Source organism: Xenopus laevis, chromosome 1S, assembly GCF_017654675.1.
Source record: "Xenopus laevis strain J_2021 chromosome 1S, Xenopus_laevis_v10.1, whole genome shotgun sequence".
In the NCBI taxonomy this organism is placed as follows: Eukaryota; Metazoa; Chordata; class Amphibia; order Anura; family Pipidae; genus Xenopus; species Xenopus laevis.
Window position 1 is genome coordinate 176,729,055 of NC_054372.1, and position 12,964 is coordinate 176,742,018.

Genomic DNA, 12,964 nt, shown 5'->3' on the forward strand with positions numbered 1-12,964 from the left:
CAAATATGCCATGTGTGCCGTGCACACTATGTCTGACTTCTGACAGGGAGCTGTTTCTACTCAACAGGCTGAAATGATCTCTCAGATGCTCCAGCGAATAATTCAGCACATTGCATAGTCACCTATTCGCCACTTTCTGAAAACAAAAGTCTGGCCACATAAGGTTTCGGAAAGACAAGTTGATTAGGAGCTATCTACATTGCCAAACATCCTTCAAGGGGAGGAGGGTGGGTCAAATACAGTCTCTCCTTTAAAGCATAAAAAGGAAAACGGTATACAGCTAGGATAAAAAAGGTAAATATCACAAGTACAAAAACACTTTTATTGCCGGAGAATACCTTGGAATGTGTTGCAGTTGGGGTTCACCCCATTGCCACCAGGTTAAGTGGTGGAATAAACCTAGCTATAATATATTATCTGCCCAAACTAACCCATCATGTTATGCATTTTGCTGCAATTTTGTCAATACCAGTTAGATAACACAACTTGTCGGGGTAAAGAAGCAGAGTAATTACCAGGGTATGTGCATACCCCCATAAGAGTGAAGCACCTGGTGTAATAAGGTGTCTGCATATTCTTTAGGTCAGTTTCCATTCTTCTTAAGCACTTGTTTATGGTCTAAGATTTGTTTAGGTTGCACCGCCTCATTAAAATCTCAAAGGTATGCATAATCAGCATCATTATCCATCATCCTTCTGTAGATTCATCTAGGATATTTTATAAGCCTTCACTGAAAATTTCCCCCTAAATGACCGTAAAGGAAAACTATATCCCTCAAACAATGTAGGTCTCTATAAAAAGATATTGAATAAAACAGCTGATATGTAAAAACCCTGCTTCGTGTAAATAAACCATTTTCATAATAATATACTTTTTTAGTAGTATTTGCCATTGGGTAATCATAAATAGAAAACTGCCATTTTAAAAAATAAGGGCCGCCCCCTGGGATCGTATAATTCACTGTGCACACAAACATACCCTACATGTTAGGTCACATGAGCCAATTAACAGACAGAGTTCTGTCTTTTGCTCCCAAACTTCTTCCTGTTACAGTTAGAGCTGCAGTATTTCTGGTCAGGTGATCTCTGAGGCAGCACACAGACCATCACGAAATGGTGGTTCAAGGCAAGAGACGTAAAAGGACAATATTTATATATAAAAGAGATGATAGGGATCGCACTCGCAGGTCTTAGAAGAAATAAATGTATTTTTATTTGTGGACAATCGCTGACGTTTCAGCTGATGCAACAGCCATTCTCAAAGTGAAAAGTGGTTCAAACAAACGGAATAAATACCTGGTGTGGCGGGAAACAAAAGAATAGCAACTGAAAGCAGGGGGAAGTGACGTGAGAAAGACATCATCAGTGAAAACTTGACTATACGTAACAAAAAAATTATTTAGAACGAAAAATAAAGATAAAATAGAAGTGTAATAATAAGCATCAAAATAAGTGAAACGCATGTAATTAGATATAATAGGAAGAGCCGCGGTTACATCGATCTGCGACCCTCTAAGTGGTTACTTTGAACAGTGTAAGGTTCTTAACAATCAAACTTACCGGTATCCATCTTAAGTCAGAAAATTTTTTCAAAACGAACCAGTATCAATTAAGGATCAAAAGGAAAAAGAAATGTCAGACGCTATGTAACACAGTGTATCCATACAGTAGTGTATGCGTCTAATCGAGGCTGTTAAGCAGGGGGCAAGATAAGGAATAGAGGGAACGAGGGGAAAAGGAAAACTAGAGGCTTCAGAGGGACCAAAAATACAAACCCTTTTCACCCCTAATTTGCATATGCAAATTAATATTCGGATTCAGTTCGGTATTCTGCGCAAATCTTTTGCGAAGGATTCGGGGGTTCGGCGAATCCAAAATAGTGGATTCGGTGCAAACCCTAGTAATACATAATACATAATACATTTGAATTTTCCCATGGAAAACCTTATACTGAATTATGATTCGATTGCCATGCCATGTGTCACTTGCATGCCCATATCCTATATTCCTATATTTACGCCTTATATTTATATATGTATATATATATATATCTATATTTATATCTATATCTATATATAAATATATACACACACATACATAAATAAATATATTAATTAAATCGGTATGTGCAGGTATAAAAACAAGAAAAAAAAATCATGGGCAAAATGTGTTCAACAGTCAAGGAGCACCACCTACAGGATAACTTTACATCTGCAACAGTGAAACATTTCAGTAAACCAAAAGAAGGAAAGGCTCCATTTACTTGGGGGTGCCAAAAGTTAGGTAACCTCAAGTGATAGGATTGTGCTCCTATCAGCAGAAACCTGCACCGGGGTTTGTCGCCCATGTTTTTAAAAAGAGAGTCTCGGCGACAAGTCGTTCGTTTTGTCGTAACATAGAGAATCCAGGAAATTGCCAGGTACCATGCACACAATGCTATTTAAAAGCGACAGTAGCCTGAAAACGCAAAGAAACCCTTTTTAGAGCAATAGATCAGTCATAGAGAAGTATAGAAAAACGTCAGTAACAAATAGACAAGGAGACAAGTGGCCGCGACAATATGCAAAACGTAGTACACACACCATGACATGAGCGGAAATGCGTACGGAAGAACACAGATTCTACGGCGTCAAGTCGTGAGCCTGCTATCCCATGATGCAGGGCGGTACACGTAGATAGTCTTGCAATGCACAGTGGGATAGAAATTGCTTGGGAGCCAAAATCACTAGGAATATGTGCCTGTAGAGTTGACGAGACTTGCTTTTTAAAAACGTGGGCGACAAATCTTCCCGTGTGAACCAACCCTTACAGGAACTTGTCCCTTTCAATAAAAAACACCAATTCTGCTCCCATTAGGGTAGTAGAAAAAGTTACAGGGGTACCAGAAAATAGATTTCTCATAAGCTTAAAAGCGCCAAATAGTCTTTAAAAAAATAAATAAATAAATAGATGTAAAGAATAAACATTTTCCACAAATCTACACTAGTCTATACATTATTAAAGGGGGAACCATCGCAAAAAATGAAAATGTCATATAAGCTTCCACATACTGAAACAAGAAACTTTCTAAATACAATTAATGAAATATTCTGCATTGTTTCTGAAATAATCAAGTTTATGTTCACTATCCCTTCTCTTCATTCTCTCTTCATGCAGCAGTTGGGTGTCAGATGAATGATCCAATATATCTTATAGGGGGGGGGGACTCCTTTTCCGAGCTGATGTATTAGACTTCACTCAAATAACGAATTCCAGTACAAATTAAATTAACATTTTGCACAAATCCTGCATGTAGAGAGACATGATGTCTGAGGATTTTAATAGAGTGAGCTCTAATACATCTTCAAAGCAAAAGGAGCCCCCCTATAAGATATATTACATCATCTGACATCCAACTCCTGAATGAAGACAGAATGAGGAGAAACAGATGCTGAGAGAGGAATAGTGAAGATAAACTTGATTATTTCAGAAACGGTACAGAATTTTTGATTAATTGTATTTAGAAAGTTTCTTATTTCAGTATTCTGAAGCGAATATTAATTTTAAAAAAAATTTCCCTTCCAAATGATGACACTGCATTACAGCTGAAATGCTAAAAAGTATGACTTGTACTACATATATAGTGGTGTGTGTTAATATGTCTGTGTATTCAAGGACAGACTTTAAAACAAGGAAACATAAGCATCTGTTTAAGAACACACATGTACAGTAAGTTATTAAACGTGCTCCAATAAAGCCCTGCCTGCAAGAATCACACCTGTAACCCTACAGACCACACACACACACACTCAGCCTCCGAGCCATAAAATGCTGAATTAGCCACAAACCGGAAAAAAAGGAACAATAACGGCATGAAACACCTGGATATCACAAGGCAGTTTAAGTAGCCCCGGCAGTGAAAAAATAAAATCTGGTTAAGAAGAAGCTTTTAACTTCACAGAAGTGATTAGCAGCACTCATATTTTACTTTTTAATGTACAATTAGGTCATATTGAGTTCCAATATCCTCTCCAAAAAACTGGACGACACAAATGTTTTCCCCTATTGACAGACTAAGCAAAAACTGGTTTGTTTGCTTCAGCAACTCTATTATAGTTTATATAACAAGATACTGTGTAGCCATGGGGGCAGCCATTCAAAACTGAAAAAGGAGAAATGGCACAGGATACACAGATGATAACAGAGAAGCTCTATAGTATACAATGGGATTCTTCAGAACTTATCTGTTAACTACTATTTGTCTTGTGCTTGAATGGCTGCCCCCATGGCTACACAGAAGCTTGTTTATATAAACGTGAAGCAAACACGCCAGTTTTACCAGTGCAGCGCAACTGTACATTATATTTTCTTACTTTAATCGGCTTTAAGTTTTTGGTGTTACTGTTCTTTAACACCCAGGCATCTCTACTAAATTTACAGACACAGCTACAGGTAGCTGCAAACAGTACTGTTAAATGAGTGTGAAGATTTTCATTCATTAAGGTCATGGTAGAACTAGTATAGGTAAATCTTAAACAACTGAACTCAGCAAGTCCAGTTGTTTTAGATTTACCTAGTAAAGTACTGTTAAATGCAGGAAAAAAAAAACCTGGAATTGTTTTAATGCAAACTTACAGAGTTATAGAGTCAGTGTGGGTACAACAAAAAGATAATTCTCCCTTAAGTTTAACACTTAACTATATCTCCAGCATCATTGACCCCAGAGCCGGGCCAGGCAAGCCAGGTGCCCTAGGCAACCTGGCCGGTAGCGGCGCCGACTGGGCAGTTGCATGTGAGCGAGCATCCATCGAACCCTCGTGCACATGTGCCAATAAACGATTGTGCGCATGTGCAAGTACATACCTGCTCGCCTGCCTGAGTACATGCTCACGCGCCTGCGCAGAACAATGCACATGCGAAAAATACAGAGCAGAGAGGGGACCGGAGCATAGGTGGACTAGTCTATGGGTTTCAGGAAGAGAAAATGCGTGCCTGGCAACCCCCCCCAGCTTTGCGCCCTAGGCATGTGCTAACTACCTATACCTATTTCCGGCCCACATTAAGATATATGGCTTCAGAGCCAAGATGGTTTCTGATATGTATATCAGAGGAGCACAGGTGGATTGCCACATTATAATAGTGCAAAGGTTCCATTCAGGACAGGCTGAAGTGACCAAAATGCAAGCAAGTCGTATAAGAAACACTATTATGGATTGAATGACCAGCAGCAACTATACTATTATCCCAGTTTTCTAGTTATCTTAAATAATAATAATAATAATATCAGTTTTTAAAGGAGAAGGAAAGGCGCTCTTTACTTGGGGGGTGCCAAAAGTTAGGCAACCCAAAGTGATTGTATATAATTACCTCACACCCCATTATTCCAGTGAAGAACTACGGATTGGTTGGTTTACTGCTTCTTCTTTCTGCATACAGGCGAACATTTGCAGTAGTGTGAAAAAGCCGAACTTTAACGAAGAAATCGGCTATTTAGTTTTACTACGTATGTGTCTGCCCCGGGAAACTGGAGGTAAGAAGGAGGAAGTGATTGCTCCATGGTGCTCGCTGTAAGAACCCCTGGACTGCTGCAGTTTTCTCCGGATAGGAGCAGCAACTCGAGTGTAAGGAAAGCCATGGATATCCTGTAAATTATATACGGTTATAAACGGTGACTAGTGATGTCATCAGTTATAAACGGTGACTAGTGATGTCATTCTTGTCACATGACTCACTAAAACTTGTGTATTATAATAAAGTACCCCTTGTTGGAAAATATGAAGATATTAGAAGTCAACATACACACACACACACACACACCCCCCCCCCCCCTAACTTTTGGTACCCCCAAGTAAATATGCCTTTCCTTCTCCTTTAGCAGGGCTTCCATCATTGTAAGCTACTTGCTTGCCAGCTTTTAAAAATGTAGGGACAGATTTGCCAATGTGACATAAACTACCCTGAAAGCATTTCAGATCAGTTCCAAGTCATGACCTATGCATGCTGAAAATGGCTGACACATACTGGGTTACTTGCTCTGAATATTGTAAATAATTATTTGAATGGCCATATTGGTGACAGCTGTGCATAGTTACTGCAATCATCAAACCTTGTGAATTGACCAAATTCACACTTTTTACATTAGTAGGAGCAAGCAAGCTTAGTATGGAAACATTGCTAGCTAGTGGTGATGTACAAACTTAAATATTCCAAGCGGAGCACAAATGTGAGCAAATCAACATCGCTTAAAGGATCATCAAAAATGAAAAACGTGTTAAAAAGTAATTAAAATATGACTATGAATACTATTGCCCTGCACTGGTAAAACTGATCTGTTTGCTTCACCAACACTACATATGTTTATATAATACACAAAAAACATGAATATCTTGTAAATTATATCCTTACTAGACATTAAGCCCGTTAAATTAACGGGCGCTAGAACATATGTAGTCAAACATTTATAAAAACAGAATTGTTCTAGGTCGGCGAACGGTAACGTATTTACGTTTTTCAGACTATCACCCACAATGGTAAAACACGCCACAACGTAAGGGTGCGAAGTTGCACATCTATCTACCATACCTCCCAACATTTGAGACTACAAAAAGAGGGACAAAAAATTGTGCTGCGCGTAGCCCACTTTATGGCCACTCCCCCTCATAAGTCACGCCCATTTAACAAAAACACACAAATTATTTATCTATAAAGCATCCGGTATGTGCATTTTGCAGCTGAAGAGGATATCAGCCTAGTGTATGAGCCTGACATGTGACTGCACAGCCAGGGTCCAGGAATTTACCATGGCGGTCAGGGGAGGGGCAATAAGTGTTTCATTCAGGTGATTTGCGATGTCTTATTGATATGCTCAAGAATAGCACCCAGTACACAGTGAGAATCCTCTATATGGATTTCTATATAAGTTATATAAGTTGCCCTACCAAATTACTGCCACACTGAGCCTTTGCACAGAATGACAGATTGACCAGATTAGTAACAAATGCGCCCAAACTGTAATGACCGAAACACAAAACATTTCATGTTTCACATTTAGAATTGTGAAACTGCATTGCCCGACTGCATTGTTTGTTTACCTATCACTTCCCGGAATCTTCATGTTTTCCCTGCCTCCAGCGGCAGAAGTAAGGGAGAGGAGGAAGCATGAATGGGCGTGAGTAATGAATTGAAGGATCTAGCACTTCTGATGGGCACATACGTGCAGAAGAAAATAATGCCGCATGCCATCGCCTAATTTTTCTCTCACCCCCATCCGGCTGCAGTCACACTCCGCACCTCTGTCCTGGCTCCTCCCTCAGGCTCAGCCGACAGATTGTGACATCAAGCGCATAGTCTCATCTCGCGAGACTTCGGCAGTGAATGCGAGACATTGCACCCACAACCCGAGAACTGACTGAAGTCTATGGAAGCAGCATAAAGGTTTTTCGCTAGAGGGGAGGAGAGAGAGGAGCGCGACGCAAATTAAGAGTTCAGTTCCGGGACTCCCTTTGCAAACGTCACGCTCCCTTGGTTTATTGTCGGTTTCCTTTACAGAAAGCACGGTCGAGCGCGGATATCCTCCGCAAGAACCCGCAGCAGGACTTCGAGCTCGTCCAACAGGTTGGCAGCGGCACCTATGGGGATGTGTATCCTACAGATCCTGTCTCTGCGTCCAGTCCTTGTGGCACATGCGCAGTAGCGCAATTCCACGGACACAGGGACTGGACGCAGAGACACTTGGACTTTATTATATAGGATAAACGGTGAGTTCTGATGTCATCAGTTAGAAACGGTGAGTTCTGATGTCATTTCTGTCACATGACTCACTGAAATGTGTGTATTATAATAACTAATGTACCCCCAGTTGCAAAATATGAGGATATTAGAAGTTACCGCGGAGTTCCATGATCTGTATAAAAACACTCGGCCTTGTGTTTTTATATTGTCATAAAACTCCTCGGTAACTTTTAATTTCCTTATAATTTACAAGAGGGTGTACTTTATTCACTATATAAACAAGCTGCTGTGTAGCAATGGAGGCTGAAATGGAAACTGAAAACAACTGCTAGGTGCCCATTTTGCATGTTTTTATGTGAGTGTAACTTTTAACTTATGATTATTTATTGAAAAAGTGTTTACACTATATGAAGCACATCTCTCATAGCATATTCAGATTGAATTTCGCATAATAAGGATAACAGAATCCACAGATAGACACAAAATAATCTTAAACGTTTGTGAGTACCCACCTTGCCCTGATGGTGACCCCCTAGAAACTATGGTGAATGCTGGAGTGGGTTTCACAAAAAATGAACTACTCACACAAAGAGGTGGCCAAATTGGATATAATCTACTACACTATATTCCTGTCATTTTCTTTCTTGTCTTTCCCTGAGCTTCCTTGCGAAGCGCTGTTTCACAGATTTCTAAAGCATTTGAATTTTTCACCGGTTGGAGAGCGGGATAGAAATGGCTACAGGGACGAACTTCTTGAAACCTTAACGTTTTTCTTTCTACATACACCCCTTGTGCTCTACCACTGAGGCCTGTGGGATTGCCAAATCTCACAAACCTGGGCCTCCAGTTTTACGGTAAGTTCCCAGTGTCTGTTAATTGTGACTGTGAAAAGCTCATTTAAGCCTACCTGCACTAGTATGAAATTACTTCCCAAATCGTTGGTGTAACAAGCTACCTAGATTGCTATTAAAGGAGAACTAAACCCTGAAAATGAATATGGCTAAAAATACCATATTTTATATATTGAAAATGAGGTTGGGGCATAAAACATAGGGGCAGATTTTTCAAGGGTCGAAGTGAAAATTCTAATTTTTAAATTTCGAATTTCGAGGTAATTTTAGTGTACCTCGACTAGGGAATAGTCCAAATTCTAATCACATTTGAAAAAACGTTGAAAATGAGAAAATCTAAATTTATCATGTACCGTCTCTAAAAATTCGACTTCGACTATTCGCCATCTAAAACTTGCCGAATTGCTGTTTTAGCCTATGGGGGACCTCCTACTTCTATTTGGAGTCATTTGGTGGACTTTGAAAAAACTAAGGTTTTTTTTAGAAAATCTTTCTATCCGTATTGAATACGTCCAAGTTCGAATTGAACGATTGAATACAGCCTATTCACCCGAAGTTAAAAAATTCGTTTTTTTAATACATTTCGGTCGGTCTTTTTGAATTTGAATTTCGAAAAAACTCCCATCACCTTGAAATTCGACCCTTGATAAATCTGCCCCATAATGTACAACATTTATAGCCAACTTATTAAGTTAAGCTTTACTTCTCCTTTAAATCCACAAAATGAGTGCTTCTAACATGCCTTCATCCTATAACCATACATCTGAAGAACATTTGTACCTACCTGCGGCTACTTTTTCTTTCCTCTGCTTCATCAGAATTTTCTGCTTGTTTTATGGATTTGCTTGGGTCTTTTCTGAGCTTGTTGGAAATACGGTCTTTCATCTGATGCTTCTCATCACTATCCATTTCATCATCTTCTTCTTCATCATCATCATCATCACTCATTTCATCCTAGAATTAATATTATAAAAGGTCATCTGTGCACTGAATTCATGGATGCTGTGTGCAATGTTTTCAATAATAATAATTTAAAAAAAAAAAAAAAAAAAGACCATTAGTGAAAGTCATCCTTTATATGCGAGTACAGGTATGGAATCTGTTATAACACCGTATCCAGAAAGCTCCGAAGTACAGGATGGTCATCTCACATAGACTTCATTTTAATCAAATAATTTTAAAAATGATTTCCTTTATCTCTGCAATAACACAGTAACTTGTACTTGATCCCATCTAAGATACAATTAATCCTTGTTGGAGGCAAAACTATCAAATTGTTTTTATTTTAAATTTATTGAAGGTTTAAATTAATTTTTTAGTAGACAAGGTATCAAAATTACAGAAAAATGCTTTATCCAGAAAACCCCTGATCCTGATAATGGATAACAGATTCCAGACCTGTATTAAGAATATTTACCAATAGCTCCAATATATGCAGTTATTATAAGTTGGAAATTGTGCGAATACTGCTTTTAATAGATTTTATTTATTATACATGTTGTAATGGCTGCAGCAAACAAGTTTTTATCCTCAGTCTAAGTATTTCTTTTTAGTAGTAGTTCTTTGTAAATACATGCACTTGCATAGATACTAAATTACTTATGAGACAGGGGACCGTGGAATGTGCATTGATCATTTCCCTTTTTTTTTTGTATGCTTTAATTACAACTTACCCAAGATGATTACAAGATTGTATACCTATCACATCTGATCATCGATAGCATTATTGTTCTTTTACAATAGTTGGTGTGATGACCTACTCCAGCCCATTATTATTACCCTTTCTGCTGTATGTGCGATGTCCAAGGTTATTTTGCCATATCTGTAGGCAGCAGTTGTCTTACTTAATCTAATTAGCATGCACTCATCCAATCTCTATCGCAATGACTCAATTGCAATTAAGAAATGTAGGAATGAATTAATCATAAGATGATGGTCAATTATAGAAAATAATAATGGTACTTTTGTCAAACCACTGCTTCTATGCACTTTTAAGCGATTTAAGGAGTCAGGAGACATTGGGGGTTACTTCGGATTCCGGGGGCACAAGTGCAAGAGTAATAAAGGACAAAAGAGAGCACCCCCTTAGTGTTCACTCGCACTGGCGCCAGATCAAAAATCCTGTGTTCTGCACAGAGAGGTTGATTTTCCCCCACCCATCCTTCACCAATATAGCACTAACTTAGCTTTGTACAAGTGCAGGTCAAAACTAAGTGCAATGCATGTGGACAGTGTGGTTTATTGTAACTGAGCCCTATTACCTTCCATTTTTTAAGGAAAAAAACCAAAGCAAATATCCACTAGCCAAAATTCTAAATATCTATTTCCCATTGATTTCTACGACACTTTGGTAGATCGGAGCTGATGAGATCAAACCTCTGCATTATAAATACTGAAAATCGCTACATTTGGGATTGTGAAATTCAACTTGCGAATTGACTAGAAAGGCTTTCATAAATAAAAACAACTGCAGTTAGTTTACACCAGCCTATAAAAATATACAAATCTCTAAACACATCTTTGGGAGGGTGTTGGAGGGCCTTTGCCCTGGAGCATAGACTAAAAATTTGCTTTATTTCACCTTTAAGATAAATAAGATCGTTTGGGGGGGGGGGGTTTGTACCAATACTGATGCAATAGTCATCACTGAAAGTTGTTTGGCCTGTGGTAGAGTCCTGCAGCAGGTGGCATATCCGCAGGTTACCGGCAAAAACCTTCAGTACCCTGTGTATTGCAGGTAGAAGTTTCGGGAGCGGGTATAGATGCGGCGGTTCTCCGGGTTTGCGGATCTTCTCAATAGCGAGTTTTACTCATTTTTTTTCTGATCACACCCACTTCTCATGAGGTCACTTCCGGTTTACAATAACAGCACTTCCCGTTTCTTGATGGTCAGCGGGTCATGGATCGAGTACTTGCGGGTTCAAGCAGGTAAGTATGTGGGTCAAGTTCGGGTTTAACAAATTGGTTCCACGCAGGACTCTAGCCTGTGGTTTCTTATAGACTGGCAAAAAGTTTCCTGTTAGGGTAAAACACCAACTTCCCCACAGAAAAAATAGACCTATATCTAGCCAGCTACAGTAGCAGATTCTTAATTCTCTCAGTTACATAAACAAAACCGTAAAATCCTCCTTTGAAAAGCTCAAAAGGAAGTATCACAACAAAAGTTTATAGAAATTAGGTTTATCCAAAAACACATGCTACTTACCTCATCTTTGTCACTGTCTGCACTCTGAGAATCTTTTTCTCTAAATAAAGCGAACATAAGCAAATTGAAGTTTTTCCTCTTACGTTATACAATGCTTTCACAACAGATATAAAGATATTATTAATATAATTATTTTGCATACAGTAAAGCAAAAATAATGGAGACATGCTGCCCAACAGACAAACATATCAGTTCTGTGCTAGCACTGCAAAATAATCTAAGGCTTCATAAAACCTGCATCAATTTATAAATGCTTTATCCCTCTACTGAGCCTCTAAGGGGTTTATCAAAGAGTGAAGTTGGAGGTCGCCCAGTCTGCTAGAGTGAAATTCTGCCACTCTCCATTCATTTCTATGAGATTTTTAAAAGAGTATTTATCAATGGGTGAAAGTAAAAGGTCATCCTTTGATAAATATGCCTTTCAAAATCCCATAGAATTGAATGGAGAGTGGCGGATTTTCACATATTTCCTAACTGGAAAATACTAGGGATGCACCGAATCCAGGATTCGGTTCGGTATTCGGCATTTTTCAGCAGGATTCAGATTTGAGCCGAACCGAATAGAGGGAAATCTACTCTTTTTTTGTCACAAAACCAGGAAGTAAAAAAAGTTTTCCCCTTCCCACTTCTTATTTGCATTTGCAAATTTGGATTTTTTTCTCTACAAACACACTGGATTCCACAGCTTGAAAGGAAGTCATGTTACTTGTAAGAGCAATTTCCAATCCACCCATCTGATGGTTTCTGGGACTTGAAATTTATCTGCTTTCTATAGTGGGTGGTGAACTGATTCTCTGGAAAGCAGAGGGACCTCAAGACCCAGCATCTATCACTTCACAATGAAACAAGATGAAGGTTGGGGTGAAATACACTGTAAAACAAAGGTGAACTGGTCCCAAAAGCACAATCAGATGATCATGGCTACCTTTCCGGAAACCAATTATCAGGAAAGCTCTGAATTACGGAAAGGCTGTGAAGTTAGAGTTCTCCACAGTCCGCAGAGTGAAATACCCCCTCTCTCCATTCATTCTATGGGATTTTTAAAGGCGTATTTATCAAAGGGTGATAGTGAAAGTTCACCATTTGATAAATGGGCCTTTAAAAATCCCATAGAATGAATGGAGAGGCAGTATTTCACTCTGCGTTGTGGAGATCTCTAACTCTAACACTCTTTGATAAATATACCCCATAGAATCCAC

The 12,964-nt window shown here is 38.9% G+C and overlaps 1 protein-coding gene across 2 annotated transcripts in view; it reads right to left on the bottom strand.

The window, feature by feature from the left end:
- Window positions 1–12,964, bottom strand: part of cwc27.S (CWC27 spliceosome-associated protein S homeolog) — an 88,428-nt gene that overhangs the window by 56,434 nt on the left and 19,030 nt on the right. For both annotated transcript variants that reach the window (XR_005963982.1, NM_001092730.1), the window contains 2 exon segments: window positions 11,766–11,805; window positions 9,345–9,514 (listed from right to left, as the gene is read on the bottom strand). Coding sequence is in view for 1 of the 2 variants with exons in the window: in NM_001092730.1 (NP_001086199.1) it covers window positions 9,345–9,514; window positions 11,766–11,805 (210 nt within the window). In the remaining variant the exon portion in view is untranslated.